The sequence below is a fragment of the Copidosoma floridanum genome, unplaced genomic scaffold (genome assembly GCF_036245765.1).
Source record: "Copidosoma floridanum isolate Cflo_tuat_1 unplaced genomic scaffold, Cflo_Japanese_pri ptg000013l, whole genome shotgun sequence".
In the NCBI taxonomy this organism is placed as follows: Eukaryota; Metazoa; Arthropoda; class Insecta; order Hymenoptera; family Encyrtidae; genus Copidosoma; species Copidosoma floridanum.
In genome coordinates this window covers 25,843,472-25,865,009 of record NW_028321890.1, presented here as the reverse complement: position 1 = coordinate 25,865,009, position 21,538 = coordinate 25,843,472, and the positions used below count along the sequence as shown (strand labels likewise).

General features: G+C 36.0%; 3 protein-coding genes across 3 annotated transcripts; 1 reads left to right on the top strand and 2 right to left on the bottom strand.

Moving 5' to 3' along the window:
• Positions 1-1,568: 1,568 nt before the first annotated feature.
• On the bottom strand, positions 1,569-7,178 carry SMC3 (structural maintenance of chromosomes 3). The gene is made up of 12 exons (XM_014363623.2): positions 6,983-7,178; positions 6,387-6,462; positions 6,136-6,314; positions 5,902-6,060; positions 5,673-5,832; positions 4,020-5,613; positions 3,467-3,959; positions 3,109-3,371; positions 2,876-3,041; positions 2,659-2,797; positions 2,345-2,582; positions 1,569-2,261 (listed from the first exon to the last, which is right to left on the bottom strand). The coding sequence occupies exons 1-12, from the start codon at positions 6,995-6,997 to the stop codon at positions 2,135-2,137; spliced, it is 3,609 nt and encodes a 1,202-aa protein (XP_014219109.2). The 5' UTR covers positions 6,998-7,178; the 3' UTR covers positions 1,569-2,134.
• Positions 7,179-10,367: 3,189 nt separating this feature from the next.
• Positions 10,368-11,247, top strand: LOC149374974 (uncharacterized). Its single transcript, XM_089590767.1, has 4 exons — positions 10,368-10,537; positions 10,612-10,875; positions 10,945-11,167; positions 11,238-11,247. Exons 1-4 carry the CDS (start codon positions 10,393-10,395, stop codon positions 11,245-11,247), a joined length of 642 nt encoding a protein of 213 aa, XP_089446893.1. The 5' UTR covers positions 10,368-10,392.
• A 1,729-nt stretch (positions 11,248-12,976) lies between these two features.
• LOC106647320 (transmembrane protein 62) lies at positions 12,977-20,586 on the bottom strand. Its single transcript, XM_014363648.3, has 14 exons — positions 20,186-20,586; positions 18,797-19,070; positions 18,556-18,667; positions 18,033-18,170; positions 17,222-17,548; positions 16,364-16,496; positions 15,452-15,607; positions 15,147-15,294; positions 14,916-15,038; positions 14,694-14,775; positions 14,468-14,605; positions 14,150-14,324; positions 13,829-14,056; positions 12,977-13,756 (listed from the first exon to the last, which is right to left on the bottom strand). The coding sequence occupies exons 2-14, from the start codon at positions 19,004-19,006 to the stop codon at positions 13,666-13,668; spliced, it is 2,061 nt and encodes a 686-aa protein (XP_014219134.2). The 5' UTR covers positions 19,007-19,070; positions 20,186-20,586; the 3' UTR covers positions 12,977-13,665.
• Positions 20,587-21,538: the final 952 nt, after the last annotated feature.

Genomic DNA, 21,538 nt, shown 5'->3' with positions numbered 1-21,538 from the left:
TTCATCCGTATATTTGTCGATAGAATATAAATCTATGAAAGTTATTCCATGCATTTCAAGGTGGATCTAATGAACGAGAAAAAAAATTTTATTGGCATCGACAAGGATCCGATACGTTTTTATTTCATACTCTGAATTTTCAAAAAAAAAAGAAGATGAATAAAAACTTGTTATATTACAACTGCTGTAAATATTATATCCACGCTCGGTCGTTAGCTATCATTGGCATGATTCATTTTACATAATCATTTTACACTTTGAAAATTGTTACAATGATAGAACGAAGGAAAATATCTTTCATAGGTTTACAGATACAATATTTAAATCTTTTGCTTAATAAGACTATACCTCTGTAATACTTTGAAATTTTCTATCAATGAATTATTCAACTCGCAAGCATAACGCGACGAAAATCGACCTAATAAGAGTTGTTTCAGTTGCAATTCCCAATGCAATTCGAAAGCTCCAGATCAGCATCCAAGTAGTCATATTAGGACACTATGACATTTTAATATCGAACCAAGGCCAATCAAACGATAAAAAATACAAGATGAAAAACATTCGCGTTCTCGAGAACGCAAAACGTCCCACCACGTGGAGTAAACGTGCGAAAAACTGTCTCACCGCCTTGTAGACGGAACTAATTTAGCAACCAATCACGCGTGCAACGAGATCAATGCGCATTTCTTCGTCGACTCCAAAGTTCGTCGTCATCGACAAGAAATCGTTTTTTTTGGTTCTCTAGAGCACTCGCAAAAAGACGTGAAGAAAAAAAGAAACTCAACGCGCCGAGTTCCTCGGCAAGTGCAGGCATGTGCTGCACGCGAGTATTTTCGTCCTAAAGTGTCGTCGTCCAGGCGCTCTAGGTGGCGAATCCGAGAGGCCGCCGGTCACTTCTATTTTTTCTCTCCGTGTGGTTCGGTCAAAGATAACGCGTGCTGTCCAAAACAGTGAGGAAAAGGAAAAACGAAAAGCGTCCGTCTAGCCGGGGCGAAAATTTACAGGCCGTGCACACACGATAGCCGTTGTTTCCCGGTTCGCGAGACGTCTTTTTGGATTCGCGACAACGGCCGCCTCACTCGGCACCGACCAATCGCAGCTGAGATGACTCGGGTGGGAGCAGTGGCGTGATCCGAGATCCGAACGAGGATACGCCGGCGTGCCTTTCCCCCGTGCCCCTCTGGCCTTGGGTGTCTTTTCTCTCGCTTCCTCCTGGCACGCACCTGTGCTTATGTAGGTACACGCTATGCTTACTCTGTGCGAGCCAAGAGAGGAACAATCAATAAATTTTCACGAGAGAGCAGAGGCCGCCTTTACGTGGACATATCCGAGCGCGTTAACTGGTCGACGACCCACGCAGCTGAGTCGTCGTTTGCGTTGTTTGTTGTTGTTGATCTTATGGTGTATTTGTGAGTTACTCAATGATGATACATGCTGTCGAGTGCGTTTCGGTGCAATACTGAGCAATGTAGCCTATGGTTTTTTCGTGTTTAATCATTGGGTGGATATTTCTATGCGCAGATGAAATATTTTCAAACACCGTTTCTTCATTATGAATGATAAATTTTTTTTTTTTATTCATGTTTCATAACTTATTTTGTAAATTAAAAATAAATATTAATATATAAAACTGCCTTTTGATCACAATTTTACAAAGAAAATCCATTGCTTTCATACATATAATACACATTAATGAATGTGTATACAAACAACCGAACTGTTGCATCGACGAGATGCATTGTAGAAAAGGGACGAGAAAATTTCGCAAAAATGTTAGTCTAAGAGTTTGATAGTTTATAAAAAAATGGACCTTAAACTTTTGTAGAAATATTAAAAGTTTGTTGTTTTATATGCAACTTTTCAAGACATTTTGGAAGATCTCGAAAATTCAATCATTTTTCTTTTTGTAGCCAACAATTGGTATTACCATTTAAAAAAAATTATATAAAATTAATCTTAAAAGTTAAGTATACAAGAGGGACACTAGGGAACTATAATATAATATTCTTTGATTCTATGGTCTATACAATCTTCTCACTTATGTCCATTTAACATAACACGGTTTTGAGTCTTTTATCACGAAAACTCATGAGCTTATCGTGTATAAAAAAAAATTATAAAGTTCAAGACCTTTTTAGGCGTGAGTTTGATCATCTTCTACAAAATCGTACGCCTCTTCTCTCGTTACGCACTCCACATGAGAAACTTTGTTTCTAAATTTCACGCCATAAAATTTGTTTGCATGCTGCAATAACTCTGGTCTGTAGAATAAAAAAAAAAAAAAATATATATTATTTCAAAAAATTTTCATCAAAGTCATGCGTGAGTTAGCTCTCTTGTTTACCTGAATGTAGTTGTGATGAACTGAGCTTCAGAGCTTAATTCATGAATCATATCAGCTACTGCTTTTCTGTGTTGAGCATCGAGAGCCTGATCGATTTCGTCAAATAAATAAAACGGCGCTGGATCGCACTTTTGAATGGCAAAAATGTTGGCCAATGCAACAAGTGACTTTTGCCCTCCTGACAACTGATTCATTTCTCTCATTTCGCCCTTGTGTCCCGTAAACGAGACTCTAATGCCTACAAGCAAGCCAAAAAAACATAGAGATCATATAAATCTTTAAAAATTGACATAGAAATGTAATTATGAACTTACCAACACCAATGAACCTATCAGAATCAGCAGTTTCAGATACAGAGTCACCGTTATCTTCACCATCGGCAGTTTTCATTACTAATTGCGCGTGACCCGAGGGAACGAGCTTTTTAAAGACTTCAGAAAAGTATTTACTGACCTACAATGATTTGTGAATATTTCACATAAATTTTCTTTTCTTACCAAATAGATTTTCGATTGAATGTACATTTATTACCTGTTTGAAGGTAAACTGAATAGCTTCACACTTTCTTTGCTCAAGAACCAACATTAGTTCCTTAATTTTTTCATCAGCCCTATCAAGTTCTTCTTTTCTCTTTACTAATTTTTCTTTCTGCTCGCTAAACGAGGTGAACTGATCCAAAGCTTTTTTATTGACGTGACTAAACATAAGACGAATCAAAATTAATTTAAAGAATATTTGAAGTTTTAAATTTTCGTGTGATTTACCTGTATTTCTTTAGATGACCGTTTGCTTCTTCCATTTTCTTGAATAACTGTTTCGTTGACATATTACTGAACTTTGAATAGGATTCTTTATTGGGAAGTGCACCGAGTTCAGTAATTTTATGTGTCAATTCAGATATTTTTTGTTGTAACATATTCATTTTGCTAGCTAATTTCTCAAAGTCCTTGGCATCGGATTCCATTTTTTCTTGTGCTTCTTTTTCTATGGCTTTCCACTTTTCTACCTCTAAAGCCTCGGTTTTTTGCTGAAAAAAAAAAATAAATAAATAAAAAAAAAATAAAAAATTATCAGTGAGCTAATTAAAACCTTTTGCGCTTATATAATTGAAAAAGTATGTACCTTTTTATTAGCAGCAGTTACTTTCTCATTTTGCATCTTAAATTCGGCTTGATTTTTTAATAATCTTTTTTCAATGTCTGTTAGTAGGGCCTTTGACGTCTCCAACTGTCGCTTCCGATCTTCTACGGAAATTTCTTGTAGAGCTTGAACTAATTCGTCTTTTCTACGAATAAGATTATTTGTTAATAAGTTTTCCAACTTATTTTTCTCTGCTTCCAATTTCATTCTCTTCACGAAAGCCTCCTTATTCTCCTTCGTCAGACGCCTGATTGCATCGTTCAATTGATCAACTTGATGTTGATCAGCTACCGAAAGCTGCTCCATTAAATCTTGGTGAAGTTCACTTTCCAAACCTTCCTTTGTAGCAAACATTGTTTCCAAGCTCGATTTGCATTGCTGTAAACTTTTCTCTTTCGGTAACTTACTTCTTTCAATAGCACTTAGCTCTTCCTTCATAATACGAATCTCACCTTTCATTTTGTCATAAATGTCCCTGTAAAAATTAAAGATTGAAATTACAAAAATCACTAAAATTTATAAATGCGATTTTTACCTTGCTTTGCTGTTTTTGGTCTCAGTTCTTTGCATCTCACTCACATAAGAACTGATTTCACGGTCAGCGTTTCTAATTTCTTCTTTCAGAGTACTTAACTGTGATTCCAAAGCATTTATTTGAGCTATCAGCTCTGATCGATTTTTTTGAATTTCCAACCGTGATCGCAAAGTGTTGAAGTACCCTCCCGTTAACGAACCTTTAGAGGATACCTGATCTCCCTCCAAGGTGACACAGTCCAATCCAGATGTGCGTGCCAAGCTCGTGGCAGCCTCCAAATTCCGGCAAATAAGAGTTTTTCCAAAAATATACCTCATAGCTTTATCGTATTTCTCATCGTAATTTAATTTCGAAATCATCGGAATGGCATCTGAAGTTTGTGGATATTCAATATTTCTGACATGTAGGCGGTTCAGTGGCATGAAAGTTACTTCACCGGGTAGTCGCTGATTGTTCATTTCCTTCAAGATTTTTGTACCAAATTTATCGCTTTCCACAATGTGATGGAAAAGACGATTACCAGCCGTAACTTCAACAGCCATGTACACGCTTTTTTCGCAATCAAAGTTCTCTATGACTGGACCATAATAACAATTGACTTCTTTGGCCATGTCGGGACGTTGCCTAAATGTCTCGAGTACCTTACGAACGCTGTCTCTGCCGTTAAGAATAGGTTTGCCAGCCATTGATCTCAAGCTTTGATCAGCTTTTGCTAAATCTTCTTTTAATCCAGACAGTTGAAGCTGAAGAATACTTTCTTGTCGGTATTGGTCCTTACGTTTAGCTTGACTTTGATCTTTTGCCTTGTTGTAATCATAATACTGTTTATTATGCTCATCAATTGAACATTTCTGTCGTTCCATTTCTCTCGTGTCATCTTGAATTTTCTTCTCCAGAGTTACGCGTTTTTCTTCGTCTCTCTTAAGATCTTCGGTAATTTTCTTTTGATGTTCTTCTTTATCCTTTATTTGTTTATTCAGCTGCTTCAATTCTTGCTTTATCCAGTTGTCCCTTTCTTCCTTCGTGGTGAACTGACTTCCTCTACCCTGCTTAGCGTACAGTTCCTTGCGTTTTTGTTCTTTCAAAGCTAATTCTCTCGATATTTCCTCTTCTTTACGCTTTATCTCTTCATATTGCGGCTTTATGTTTTCCAACTCAATTTCTTTTGCAGCAATTTGATTTTTTAGTTTATCCAACTCCTCCTCAGCTCGTTTGCGACTATCACTGTCTCCCTTAACTTCTTCCATCAAATCATTGATTGTAAGAGTAAGTTTTGTTTTCTCTTTCAAAAGTTGCTGCTGCTCAGCACTGAGCGTATCACGTTCTTCTTTAGCAGTTTGTGCTTCTTTCTTAGCTTCTTTGTGCCTCTTTGTTGCTTGTTTAACTTTTTCTTGAGCAGTTTTCACTTCAGAAGTTAAATTTGCTTGCTCTTGACCGCTCCTTGCACGGGAAGTTTCCAATTCCTCTAGCTTACGTTTGTTTTCTTTCAACTCGCGTTCATGTATGATGTACTCCAAACTTCGACGTTGCTTGTCCCATTTTTGATACTCCTTCAATTCTTCTTTTTCTTCGCTCAAAGTTTGCAATCTCTCCTCTAAAAAATATAAATACTCATCGCACATATCTTAAACGGTTTCAATATTTTATCCATACCTATCGTCCGAAGAAAATCTTGAATTTTTTCTATTTTCCCTTCAGTTTCTTTCAGAATGGCTTTTGATTCCTCACGTCTTTCATCATAAACTCTTGTTCCAGCAACTTCTCTTAGTAATTTTAACCTCTGAGAATCAGGTGCTGTAGCCATTTGATTAATCTAAAATAAAATAAAGTTTTTAAATAACATTTGAATCGAAATTGTATTTATCTCGTACACACATCTTACCTTTCCCTGTTTGACGATGTAGTAAGGATTAGACCTAGAAAATCCAGCAGACTCCAAAAGATTCATTACATCGCTCCTAGTTACTATTTTTTTATTAAGAAAATATTGGTCCTTTTTAGAACCAATGACTCTTCTCAAGTACACTTCATCTTTGTCGATCTAAGAATAAACAAAAAAAAATGATATATTAATAAAAGGAAAACTTGGAAAATTGTTTACGTCGTTTTAACTTACAGGTAACCTTCCATCAGAATTATCAAAAATGATTTCAACGTGAGCAGAAATCACCCTGGGTCCAGTACCTTCATGCAGCAGTGCTTGACGCTGCTCTGGACGAAGGTGAGAGAACTCATCGCTCAGTACAAACTGTATAGCGTAGAAAAAGTTACTTTTTCCAGATCCATTTCGACCAACTGTTAAAATCAAAGTCAATGAATATAAATGCTTTTTGAACAGATGTAAAGAATAAATAGTTTATATCTCACCAACTACATTGTGTCTTGGATCAAATGGATCTACAACAGTTTGCTCCCTGTAAGACTTGAAACCTTGAATAATAACCTGAAAAGATAATTCAAAATAATTTGTCTGTCAAAAAGACATTTAATTTTGACTTCACTTTTTAGAGAAAAAAGTAAACATCTTTCATAGGTTAGGTTCCCGCGAAAAAGTTGACAAATTCCAGATTCGATTGTGTAATGAGTAAATAAAAAAGACAGATTACTAGCTGTAAGAAATAACTTGCGGTGTCAACGCAAATACATTTAATACGAATTATTCAATTGGATCGAGAAATAACAATAGAAAGGAAGAGAAAAAAATACAATCACAGCTCTGTAGTTGAAACAGTTAAGGTTCGTTGCTATACCTACATATTGAAATTATTCCACTAATAAAAGTTTCGCGAGTAAGTACCCAGTTATTAATGAAAAACGCGATACTAGTTCGAAGGAGACGCGCAAAAAAATACAAGTAGCGAATAGCTGTAAAAATAAGTGAGCACTTAAACGTCACATTGTACTTCATCGGACGTCAACATCGGGCATTAGCGGAAAAAGTTTCAAATACTCGGCAGACTCACCTGTTTAATGAACATGTTGAACGAATTTTCATCTAATCACACAAACATCTTGAAGAGCACATGCACCAGGTACTGCCCGAGTACCTATCAAGTTATCTAAAAAAAGTATTTACAAAGTGTCGAGGGTACGTTCCTCGAGGGGGTACATTCGCTAGGTATTTATTATGCTGCAGAAACGAAACGACGCCGCCATTCGCTTCCGTGCAAATGCATACTGCATTACTGCAGCTTCCTAGAGAATTCCTAACTTTCCCACGGAAAAGCCAGTGCTGACAACAGTGCCAACGCACTCGAATATAAACACTATATAAAAGATCCTCCACTAGGGCGGGGTGCAGCACACAAAAAAAGCGCCACCAAATTTAGGCGGGAAACTGTTGTTGAAACTTGAAAAACACGAATTCTGGTATTCTGGATGCGCGTTGATTCTAGGAAAGTGATCAAGTGATGGCTTCAGTGTACCCAGCCAGCACAAGCTAACTTTTAGAAATCGTAGATTTGTCGTTCACAAGTTATCTTTACGATTATCAAAAAGGTAAATTGCAGATAACTATAGGATAAGAAGAACAGTTAGCTTTATAATGATAACATTAAGCTTTATATTTTAAGATAACTTACGTTATCTGACAAAAGGTAACTTGAAGAAAACATTTTTAATATAACGTTACGGTAACTGGAAAACAACATCGTACAGTGGTCCTATTTGAAGTTAACTTTAGATATCTGAAAAATGTTAACGTTTAGTAGAATTAGTCAAGTAATTTTCCTGTAAACATGTAAAATGTACCGTAAAGTTATCATATTTCAAGCTAACTTGAGTTATCGTAAAAAAGTTAACTTTAAGAAAATTTTAAATATCATGCTATACGGTAACTGGAAAACGACATCGTGTAGTTATCGTGTATAAAATTAACTTATTCATATAGGATTTGAAAGTATATATATATAATTCAGTTACAATAATATACATGCCTCATATTATATTATATAACGTGTACATTTAATTGAGTCTGCGAATTCATCTGATTCTTGAATTCTTGCGTTTATATATAACTTTTTGTGCCTTTCTGTTTGATTGCTTTGCTAAATAATGTGGAGAAGAAAAAGATTCAGTGATTTAAAAAACCGTCAAAAGAAAAATAGGTTAACTTTTATCGGCAAAAAAATTACATCTTCTAATTTGACTCCTAATGAAGTGCTTGTAAATATTACTTCCAACGATGACAATCGAAATGATGATAGGAATGCAATTGCGGAAGATAACAGTTCTGTTGAAGAAAATAATAATACAATTGAAAGTGATACAAGTCTTACACATAATGAAGAGCCACAAGAGCATTTTTTTGAAGACCAAAACACAGACATTTTTGAGATTGATCCAAAAGAGCAGTTTTTTGAAGATCGAGACACAGACATTTTTGAGGTTGATCCAAAAATTGACCTGGCTTCTTGGAAATGTAAATACAATATTGCAGGAGATGCCATGAATGATTTGCTAAAACGTTTAAAGAGGTGGCCATCAGATTGTTTGGCAAATTTCCCCTTGGATGTACGGACACTAATGAAAACTCCCAGAAGTACGAACATTATTTTATTAGGTTCAGGTCAGTACACATATTTTGGGTTGGAAAAAGCTCTTAAACATCAGTTACAACACGTGATCTGCGATTCAACTGATATACTAATTAATATTCACTCGGATGGTATGCCTTTATGGAAAAGTAAAAACGTTCAATTCATACCTCTGTTAGGTATGATTACTAACTGCCAAAAATGTTTTCAAGAGCCATTTTTCATAGCTGCTTATTATGGCTCAAAGAAACCTCCTAGTGTGCAAGACTATTTGAATTTATTCATTATTGAGTACAGTAAATTAAATACTGAAGGTTTTTATCATAATGATAAACATTATTTTGTTAAAATTAATGCTATCGTAGCAGACACTGTAGCCCGTAACTGGCTAACTTGTTTTCCAGCTCACAATGCTTATTATGGGTGTTCTAAGTGCATACAAAAAGGTGAATGGGCACAGGGTAGAATGCTTTTTTTAAATTCTGATGCTCCATTAAGAGAAGATAATTCTTATCGATCAGAACTTCCTGAGCGGTATAAGCATTTAACTAGCCCGTTGGAAATGCTTAACATAGGAATGGTCTCCCAGGTTCCCCTGGACCCAATGCATCTTTTGTATATGGGTATTACAAAGCAACTTTTAACTATTTGGTCTTCAGAATTTGGAGGTGGAGTTTCTGCTCAAGAAATTAATTCAATGTTTAATCAAAGCTATTGCAAATTATCAGTATGCGTTCCTTCTGAATTCAATAGAAGACCAAGAGGATTAGATGAACTGAACAATTGGAAGGCAACAGAATTCAGGTTGTTTTTATTGTATCTTGGTCCTACCGCCATCCTAAAGTATCTCAGCTCTTGTAGAATGCAGCATTTTTATGGGCTTCATTTAGCTGTAAGATTATTATCAGACATAGACCAGTATAAATACAATAATTCTTATGCTGATGAACTGTTACATTGCTTTGTTGATTTGATTCCAAGTTTATATGATAAATGTGCTTTGACTTTTAATATGCACAATGTTTGTCACCTTGCGTCAGATGCATTCAGACTAGGCCCACTGGAATCCTTCAGTGCATTTCCTTTTGAAAATTTTTTACAAATTCTTAAATCTTTAATAAAAAATAGCAATTCACCGCTTGCTCAATTAAGTCGCAGGATTGAAGAGAGAATGACAGTATTTAAACCAATGGAAAAACTTGCAGAAAATCATTTTACTCTCATAGGAAAAAGTGAATATAAACTTTATAATGAGTATCTGCAAAAGTATACAGATTTCTACACAGCAATAAAGTTCTCAAATTTTTCACTATCAACAAAGAAATACAACAATTGCTGCTATTTGAAAAATGATCAGATTGTCATAATTGAAAATATTTTTTCTGAAAAGGATGATATACTTATAGCTGCCCGATCATTTATTAATCTATTGCCATTATCAAATTACCCATGTGATTCCACAATTTTTCAAATTTATAAAGCTGAAACGTTATCTCAAGAAGCAGGAATATGGTGTATACAAGAAATATCAAAAAAGGCTTTTCAAATTCCAGTTGAAAATTTTTATCATATTTTGCCTCTAATTCATACTGATTATCCATAACGTATCCTTATGAATTTAATGTACAATTTACACTTGAAATAAATATTTCATAATCATGTCACGTAATCTATATAACATGTAATGTTATATCTTCAAAAGTCAAAGACAGTTGACGTTACGTTGACTTCCTCAGTTAAATCACAACCTGCAGTATTAGTCCCACCCACGGTAACGCCACGCGCACGTGTTTGTACGGAATTGATCCGTATATTGTTGATAAAAATTAGTTTTTGCCATGAGCAATAAGCGCCCCAACAACATTCTGCCAATGACCAGTCAGCCCAAGAAGTTTATTAAACTGTCATGTGGCTCAGTTAATCAGAAAGTCCAGACGATGAAATTACCAAATTTGTCTAATAAAGCGGTTATGCAGTCTGTTGGTTAGTGCAAAATTGATATTTTTCATATGTGTTTTTTGTTCTCATATATAATTTAACATGCGTGCTTCTTTTAGTGACACTTACCCGAGATTCTCAGGGTAAACTCGTTTTACCATTTGATGCATCATATTTTCAACATGAACAGGATGAAAATAATGATCCTAACAATACTACTGATCCTAATCCTAATGAAAATACGTGTGATACTAGTAATGACGAGCAGAATCACGATAATCCAAGAAACGATGTATCAGAGGAAGCATCAGTCAGTGCCCCGGGAGCACTAGGAGCCTCATTTTCCACCAATGATCAACATGCACCTGAACATCCTTGTTGCAGTACGTATAAAATAAGAAGCAAATACATGCACATGTAACGCATTATATTGTTTATCATTTCTATTTTAGATATGGTAATGCAAGAGTTACTACTGGTTAGGAAAGAATATCAAAATGTTTCTTTAAAATGTGACCAGATACTTGAAATAGTTTCGAATCACACCAACAATGAAGTTGGAATTAATTATTTATCACCAAGTTTACATCTTTTGCCAGACTTTCCCATCAAAACGGTCCAAGATTTCATTAATTTTGATGAACAACTTAAAACAAATGCTGAGATGTGTTTGCAGTTTGTGAGTATTACAGTACTTTTTTTTTGTTGAATTCTTTTGTAATATGAATTTCATTAAATATTGTAGGAAAGAGTAATTTCACAAACCGGTGGCAGTGACGCTAAAAATTTCATAAAAAATTTACTCAGTAAAGTTTTATCAAACGACGTTGGTATGTCTTACACTTGGACAGGACAGCGAAAAGATTCAAAAAAAATGAGTGGAACGAATTTTGCGAAGTTGGTTGTTGGTAAGTTCAATTTTTAATTTTTGTAAATTTTTATGAATTAAATATTAAAGGTTAATCATATACTTTTAGATGTCAGCATAAAACATAACAAATCATTTAAAATGGAAGATGTTGAGAAAAGTATGGGTTATTGGCTGCAGAGATCAAGTGATCGTATAAAAAATGCTCAAAAAGCTCTCGAAAAGCGAAGAGCTAATACCAATGACAATGAAGTTGTCGAAGGAGATGCAATCAATGGAGATGAGAATTTGGTGTAACCTAGATTTCACCAAATCTAATTTCTAGTATTTAAATATTTAATGTTTGATCAGTATTTTTAAAATACTCTAGTATTCGAAAACGTGATATTACTATATGACATACAAAATAAGAATATTAAAAATATTTATACGAAAAAGATTGTATTAGAGATACGATAAAAAGTCATGTTCTTCGAAGTGATTACAGATATCAGATTGTGATTAACGCTGTATTAATTGTAATAAATCTTGTAAAAATATTTTCAATTTTTTTAAGTTTATGATAATTATATCATAGAGCAGTGTAGCTTTAACATAAATAGATTTAATTTTTGTAACTTATCAAGTGTAAGATAGTTATGAGCTGATGCTTATAATTATCTATCATTTTTATAAGTTACAAAAATTAAATCTATTTATATATATATATATATATATATATATATATGAGAACATTCCTCTAATTTTAAAGTTAGCTTAAAGATATCTAAAAAAAGTTAGCTTCTAGCATTAGCTCCATTAACTTCCATAATAACTATAAGTTACAGTTCAGTTAACTTAAGTTAAAATTTTAACTTTAAAAGCTTAACTTGCAGTTAACTTTAGATGACGTGAAGTTATCCACTTCAGTTATCTCTACGCTGGTATTAAGAGAACCATGCGTTGTCTGTAAGTTTTAGCAAAGTAACTTCCAAGTTAACTGGATCTTGACCTTTATCTTACGGAAGTTATCTTCCAGAATTCTTTAGGGTAACTCGGTGCTGGCTGGGTAGGTAGTCTGGGGAACCATGCGCATCTTGACAAGAGCCGAGAAGCGGGTTGTTTTCGAGTGCGGTAAGTACGGAAAATGCATGCGTCAGTAACATATTTTTCTCATCGTGTACTTACAGAAATTATTTCGTTAAACAAGTTTTTTCAAATGTGCACTTCACAATATTTTGATTTTGCATGTTATGTATGTACTATAGATGCAGAGAAGAAGCCGATCTACGTCGAGGGTGACAGTGCTGAAATTGCTTAATCGAGGATGACAGCCTACAAGAACCATCCTAGTGTTACTTAGTTACTGCGTCAAGGTAAAATGTTTTTTCATTAACTATTGTTAGTGTTTTTACGACCGTTACGTTTTTGTATATAACCTATACATGCATCTGCGAGAATCACAGCATCTCCCTAAGGCCAAATCCCAAGATGTACTTTGCTTTTGTGTGGATCGATGTGTTGAACATTAATTATATAAGTTCCTTTTTTCCTTCATAGTGATACTTGAGAAGCTAATATGAAATAAAACAGGGGCAAGTGATGGAATAATGATTAAAACCTCATGAATGCCAAAAGACGTTTTAGTCGTTAGATTTATTTACTAAACTCTTTTTATACATTAATTTAAAAAAATATTGTGTAAGGAAGCAATTTTCAAACGTATTTTCACAAATACAAACCTATATCTCTCTCTCCTGCTCTCTCGTACTCCTTTTTACAAAAATTTTTTTATTAAAACTAACATTTTGTGTATAGATTGATAATACGGATTGAATTATTACTTTCTTGTTCTTGGTAGAAATTTAGATAATTTCCTTATTGTTATTTAAAGTCTTTCAAAAACGTGATTCACGCAACAGCAAATTTTCTTATAGTCTAACATTATGTCGAATTTATTTCTTTATCGCTCAATGATTCATTGTAATATTTTAATTCATCTAAAAAATTAAAAAATTAAAAAATTAAAAACCAAGTTTCAATATCATAGATATCATAGTTTAAAAGAATCAATCAACTTATTTATAAGTCCACGTTAAATTGTACTGCCTAGATAGATTGATTAAGTCAATTAATTCAGTACCTAAGTGTATTAGAACAATCAATAACAATTTCATAAAATATTTTTCTTTGAAAATAAGAAAAACTTTTCATAAATGCTCAGCTTTATACTTTTCAATGTGACTAATATTCTGTCACTTAGGCAGAGTATTTTTCAAATTAGCATACATTCCACTCGAAATTTTCTAATAATTAATATTGCGGTTTAGTTTGAGTCACTTCGAATTCTGTCTTGGCTTTCTTCTTTTTTATCTGAGCCCAAGTATCCATGAAGACACCAAACTGTTGCAGCAGACCTTAAAATATCAAAATGCATTTAATTCTCAAAAATAAAACTTGATCATGAGTTTTTCTTCAACAATACTAACTTGAAACATTTTGGCGGCATATTATACACTTGGTATTGCAACGTGAGTGCCAAAATCAAACTCCACGTCCTTAGAGGGCACAAAATAGTTGCAAACGTTCCATAGGCCAACCAGAAGAAAAATATCATGATTAATTGCAGTGTAACCAATAATGCAAATGGCAGATGTTCCCATAATTTCCGCAAAATACTGGTAGACTTTCTACAGGGTTTTTCCAAATACTCCAATCTGCAATATTACAAGTAACGCTCAGCTGTGAGCAAGCAAAACAAAAAAAAATCATGTAGCTTCGTGCTATTCTGATTGATTAAATGATCTCACCGTTTAGAAGCACGATGTGCCACAATCAGTGTTAATGGTAGATGAAAGGAAAGTAGTTGCAAGAAACCGTAGGCATAAGTAAAAGATTCTGGAAGAAATGAGTTTCCAACGTATGTGCCCCATGCAAACACAACTCCTGTATGATTGTCAATGATTTCTCCAATTACCCATGGCCCTATTTTAACAAAAATTAATCTCCATTACATGGTGGCCCATCAAGTTTAAAAAAATGCATGTTAAAGTAACTTAATTTGAAAATATACATAGTTTAAGACTGGTAATTTCGTGACATGATACATAGGCTTGTCGTTAACTTACCAACGAGTAAATATATAGCGTACAAAACGAGGGGATAAAACAGCCTGTCGACAGTCGATAATACCCAATGGCTCTTCAACCACCATTGCAACAATTTAAGACGAATCCTGGGTGGTCCGCTATTTTTGCCATATATTACTTTGACAGGGGGGAAAAAAAACCAAGTTTTTGCACATTGATCTTTAAAACTGTATAGCACAACAAAGACTTTGTTCATCATACTTACGGTGATAAATGTTGTGGTAGGCGCGCAAGCTACACAAGGGCAAAACTAGTAGGACAAACAATACTGCAAACAGTATCTGAAACTGAGTCAACAGAGAAAAAAATTATAGGCTGTGTGGTTAGCGAGTAAAAAGTAGCAAACATTGTAAAGTATATTGCAAGTACAGTGGATACTCGTATGTACTTGATTGTTTTATTTTCATTTCTAGCAGATCCAACTTACGATGCGGGTAACATTTGACATGAGTATGATCCTCGGCAGAACACCAAAGGCCAGTCTGCTCCCATCCAAGGAAAATGCATGTTTTACGACTCTCTCCCTCCCGTCAACGTCTATAACTTGTAACTGCAACACAATACAGTACGTCGATAAATATATTATATCTTGCACCGAATGGACGCAGAGAGTCAAGAATTATTCGCTAATTAAACTTTTCTTTTTCTTTTTTCTTACCTCAACGTAATGAATGCCAGTCTTGTACTCTGAGGAATTCCACTTTGCAGCGTACAGAGGTCCCTCGACGCGACCACACTCGGTCCAATTTTGGCCATCCACGCGCACCTTCACCGATTTGATATCGACAATCGAGAAGGCCAGAGCTCTGGAAACATGTTCACGGTTCACGTAAGTATCATTTTTATTATATCGCTGTATGTTTATCTTAAAAAAATATCAAGTAAACAATAAAAGAAGCGACTCGAGGAAAACAACTGATGGAGATAGAAAGAAAAACTAAAATAAAAGAAAAAGAGTTTTACCTGATGTGAGTGGAGTCGACGATAGATTGTAGGTTCTCCTTACGGGGTATTGCGAATTGCGCGTTCTTTGGATTAGTGATTACGGCAACCGGCCACTCGCGATGCCCGATGTCCACGAACGAAAATTGGCCATGGTCAATGACGCCTAGTCTATACCTGCGTGTGCCACCATAAACAAAAAAACAAAACAGGGAGACACACGTGCGCCCGTTAATTGGCTGACTCTCGTAAAAGGCATAACGAAAACTCGTATTTTTCTTTTTTTCCATTAGCTGGATGTTGTATTGATTTTTGTTAAAATTAATTCATGCGTCAGGGAAAAGCGTTACTGTACAGTAGATTCAATTCTATCGCGTTAGTTTATGTTGACGTGCATGCAGTTTTGCAAATTTATACTTCAGCCCAGGGAAAAAAAGAATCCGTACAGATAGGCATGCTCGCGTGCATAGTCCCGAAATTACGTAAGGCCCCGAAAAATTTGCATCGTATGTAAATTAGATTTTTTTTTTTTCTACGACGATTCAGTGCGTACGTAGATAAAGCTTGTCCTTGCTCTAGCAGAGGAGAAAATAGGGGGAGGGAAGAAAAAGAAAAAAAAAAAAAAAAAAAAAAGAGAAAAAGAAGCTGGCGATAAGTAACGACTGTGTCCTGTTTAGTGGTACCGCATTTAGAAAGTGACATCTCGTATACTGTATGATAATACTGTGTGCTGCATTTGCCGCATGCACGTGAGCTTATTTCGATCTCATTACTATTCAAGCGCACGGGTACCTACGTCTTTTTAAAAAAACATTCAAAGCGCACGTGTTTTTTGCGTCCAAGATATGTGTAAATGTAGACAGTGTTATTAAGTATATGTAGGAGTAGTGCAGGGATTGGGAGATAGTAAAAAGAGGTAAACGTGGCGCTTACATTCTATTATCCTTCCAATCAGCCAACTCCAGCTCGAGAAAGCCAGCCTGTTGTAAGCTGTACATGTTAGGCACCATGCCACCAAGCGTGTGAAAGTGACCGCATAAATACATCATACTTTCTTCATATTTACCTACATATTTCGCACAATACAGAGCATCATGAGTACAGGTATACACGCGTATAATTATGTCAAGTCTACTTTTTTTCTTTTTTTTTTTTTCATATCAATTTATACACTACTCGCTGCATATTATATAGCTTTTTGTTTGTGTTCTATTGTTTTACCAAATTTCACACTATTCGCGATCGTTCCTTTAATACATATTATTTATTTATCATTATTTATTGCTACAAGCAGATTAACTAGAGGTTTTTCTTTTTTTGTTACAATTAATGTACTATATTATATTTCAAGCCCTACTCGAGAGAGAAACCAACAATCGAAATAATTTACTTTATCTTGGCTCCTTGTGAGCATTTTTTTTTTTTTTTTTTTTTGTAGGGGGAAAAACGCTATTTCATTCGCTCTGTACAATGTTTCAAAGCTTCGTGTTATTTATACACTTTTTGAAAGAAGCCCAAGCCCAACGATCACTGGTTAAACACGAATCGATACAAGGAGTGATGAAAAAATTACGACTGAAAGCGAGTTGAAAGTCACAAACGTACAGTGCTTCCGGTGCACGCGTGTATAAGCAGAGACTCGAGACTCCCTAACTAATACGTATGCGAGCAAGGGATTGAAATAAAAAAAAATTTTAAAAACATGTATTCTCCAGTACCGTTAACCGTTTATACCATTTTATCGGGGAAAAAAAGAAAAGAGAAAAAAAAAAAAAAAAATTGCGTTCGTACCAATGATTGCCCTGACACCACCCTCGTTCGGCGCGACAATGCACGCCGTGGGGTAGTGCCCGAACCACACGATGTTCTCCGAGTGACTCTGCCTAGAGGCGTTGACCATCCGGTCGATCTTGTCTATTTCGAGCTGGTCCAGCGCACCGACAAAGTTGAAGGGCCTCTTGGGGCCCGGCTCGAGGCACGCGTCCACCGCCACGAAGCTGTAAAGCCCCGAGCCGACGCGCACCTGGTGCATGTAGGAGCGCGGGTGCTTTCTCCCCTGCACCGAGTAGTTGGCGAAGTAGTTCTCCTTCGAGTGCACGTCGAACACGTTGAAGTTGTCTGAAAGCCCGAAAATACACGTGGGTTTTAACGGGCTACAGCCCGAGTCACGTTCAAATGTATATACGACGTAAATATAATATATTAAGTATGTATAATATGACACGCGCGAGGTGTGTCCGAGTATACAATATGTATAGGGTAACCCCCGATTGTCGTCCGGCATCAGTCGAATATTATTTTTACTGCCTCGACGCGCTCGGCTCGTTGGTTCGTGTATACATTTTAATTTTGGATAAATCCTTTTTGCCATTTTTCTTGCAAAGTACGGTCTCTCGCAAATAATTATGTTTATCTCGTAAACAAGTCTTTATTTTTTACTCGTAGAGCGAAAAAATGTATCGCTCGGAGAAACGAGGTGAAAAAAAGTTCTTTCTTTTCATCATCAACGCGCGGGGGACAGACAAAAACAAAGGAGTTTACGAGGCTAACTGGGAACTAATTAACGAGAGACATGTATGTTGTACGCGCGTGGTGCCCTTACCGTGATTGCCTCTTACGTCGAGCCATGTCGTTTTTTCCGTAACCCTCGTGTCCTCGAGAACTTTTTTGTAGTGCTCCCACTCTGCCAAAAATTGCCTCGAGCCTATCCTGTCCGATGTTCTCGCGTCCGTCAGGTCACCTACATATATATCATTTCACAATGTTCAATCCATTTTTACAAATTGCCATTCAGTATCCATTTAGTATATCTAATATAGGCACAACTTGCACGATGCGTATTAATTTAAAGAGTCTAGTAAGAAAAAAAAAAAAAAATGTACGTATGCATCCCAAATCCACATGAAAATTGAAAAAAATTAATCCACCAAAAAAAGCTTTTGATCGGCAAACAATCGCTACTTTCGACAAAAGCTCGTGTGTACAGGTAGTGGGTGTATTTAAAAAGTTGAGGGGAAAAAAAATTGTTTTCGAGCACACACATCTATTATTGTGTCATGTACAACAGCACACGTGTAACAAAACACTAAGAACTATTTAAAAAAAAAATAATAATAACACATTACCGGATGCAAGAACAACTGGAGGTTTTATCGAACCAACAGTAATATCACAAAACTCTTTGAATTCCGTTATTCTAAGTGGATCCCGAAAAATGCTTATGTGTAAGTCTGTTATCTAAAGGGAAGAAGAAAAAAAAATGGTAAATGAAAAGATTGCATTATATTGGCATTGAGTATAGTCACAAAAATCAAAGGATCGCTCGGAGAAAAACAAAGAAAAAAATAGGATCGAGAGCCAACTCACTTGTAGAAACCACAGGAGGTGATCGGAGGAGTCGCCGATTTCGTATTTCCTCGGCGTGGACGACTCCGCGTCGAGGCTGCCCTTGACATTGACGGCTTTGTCGAAGGCGTGCGAATCGACGTCGATGATATTGGCGACGTTGGCGACGAAAATCGACAGTATTAGGACGAGCATAAGAACGGCCAGTGTCAAATTTGCGACAATTTTCATTTTTTTTTTTTTTTTCTTTTCTTTTTTTGGGCTGTGCCTACACACGCGCCTCACCGCCGGCCACCTAAATATTCACATAATACATCAAATTTAATTATTGAAATTTCAGTGGCTTTTTATTATAATAAATTACTTAAATATCGACGGGTACAACGGACCACCGCTGCCGATGAATATAACCGAATGCAATGTTAAAAATTGTTACAAAAATCATCGCGCACCGTCTCCCCCAGCGTCATAATTATCTCGAAAAGGTTGGACTCTTTGAGTCACACGAATGCCATCGAAAGCGGGTTTGTACATATTTATTATTTTTGTGCAAAAGTCGAAAAGCCCTTGGAAATTACTCGCGCTGCCACACCATAAACGCGTACTTGATGCTCGTTAAAAAAAAAAATTTAAAAAAAAACACCTTCCCTTTTTTTTCCTTGTGGGGAAACGAAACACCCAATCATACCAAAATTCAAACCCTCTTTCTCCGTATACGGGTATAACTGTCAAGGAGGTAAATATATGCTTTGTATCGAAAAATGCAAGTTTCCACGGCACTCGTTTGAATTGCCAAGCAAACGTACAACATTCCAGTCACACGATGGGCAGCGCAAGTTTGAAACATTATTTTTAAACCGCAACAATGTTGGGCTATCGATTCGTGCATCCTCGAGCGGTGAAAAACGTACACGTGTATACTTATACTCTCACGTACACACTAAACAGTTTTTATATTTTTTTTATTTTTATTTTCACCCAAATGGCCAAATACTTGAATGCTCCACGTCAAATCAAAGCATACATTATAATCGCTCATGATCATTATTATCATCAACATGAGTGCTTATATCCCGCGCGCGTGTAACATCATCGACGCGTTTTGTTAACACGCATCACCCACACTTCAGCCTGTTGTATAAATATATAGTATAGGTATACATATATGAAAGACACAGAGGATCAGGTTATGTTTTAATCAACAAAAGCACACGCCAATAAGTATAGGAGGGAGGGGGTAAGAAAAGCACACGCCAATAAGTATAGGAGGGAGGGGGTAAGAATGGTGTGTATAAATTTTGCAGGGTGTATGTTGATGTTGTATACATAATATGTGCATCCTTTAAAAAGATAACAAGTATTGGGCACGTATATATACCTGTAGGTGTGGTAATTGTGTAAGCGGCTTACCTGGCCGAGACGAGCTTTGAGGGTGTAGTAAGCGTCGAAGGTTACGACAGCAACTGCAGAAACATCGGTGTAAGGTGATGGCAATCGAAGCCGAAATTCTCTTGATGCTTCGCTCTCGGATAAATTCTCGTACGCGCGGCGCACACGGGGAAAACGCACGCTCATCATTTCACGCGAGAGCTCAAGTAGAAGCGGAGCGCCGTTTACTTGTCTCTCGGCAGTTTATAAACTATCGTTATCAGCGAGAGGGAAAGAAGATGAAGAAAAAAAAAAAAATAACAAAATAAAGAAAGAAAAAAAAGCTCTGAAAGTCGAGTGTTTTAGTCATACGCGCGTACAAGTGCGTCCCAATGCAGTACTGGCCCTCGGTCCTTTGGCGATGACGAGCGTCCGCCAGTAAGTAGCGCGCCTGGGAAAACCAGACCTTGGGCGAAATGCGCAGGCTTCCACCGACGTGACATTATACCTTATACTAGGCCCTACACACATCCGCCCACGCTCTCTTTTCTTCTCGCGAGGTATACGCGCATGCGGCGCGTCGATGATGTGCCTTGCACACACTGATCTAAACTTATACTTTGGTGTATGTTGTTTGGTTCTGCTGCTTTGAGCAGTTTATAGCAGAGGGAACATCGCCATCTTGCCCGAACAGCTGATTTCGTCACACACGCCGAGTGTGTATTTTCCTTCTTGTATATGCGAGGAATTACGTGAAAAGTCACACTTTGTAGGTGCACTCGAACTGGCGTATTACTACTACTTACTTGATTTTTTTTTTCTCGGCATACGCAGGCAGGTCAAAAACCCTACAAGTTTTTTTAGCAAAGCCGGAAAATATTATTATAATCTTTAGTTATGGAATATTTAATGAAAGCTCACTGTTCTATGTAACTTGCCAAAAATGACTCAACTTGATTAAAAACCAGTGCTTTTTTTTCAAAAGACGTACCTCGTATTTAAAAAAAAAATAATTTCGTTACTTCACATGAAATTAGTCAAGCATATTATTTTAGTACAAAATCACAAGGAATTAGTTACATTTATTAAACTTTGAAAATTCAAGAATTTGAAAAATACGCTTTAATCGCTTTATAATGTTCTATGTTGACAATGTTTTTCTCAACTCAACGAGTCTTATTGGGCAATTCTTTATTTTACACACGTTTAACTTACAAACAGATAACGTGCATGCCTTATTTTCTTTACCTTATCGCTCGTGTTGTGAGTTACTTTTTTATTTTTTATTTTTTTTATTTTTTTTTTTTATTCAGCCTCGTACGTGATTCTGTGCAGAAATATATATACCATTGGTTATCTATACATTAAATTTATTTTCATGCCATTCGTCTAACT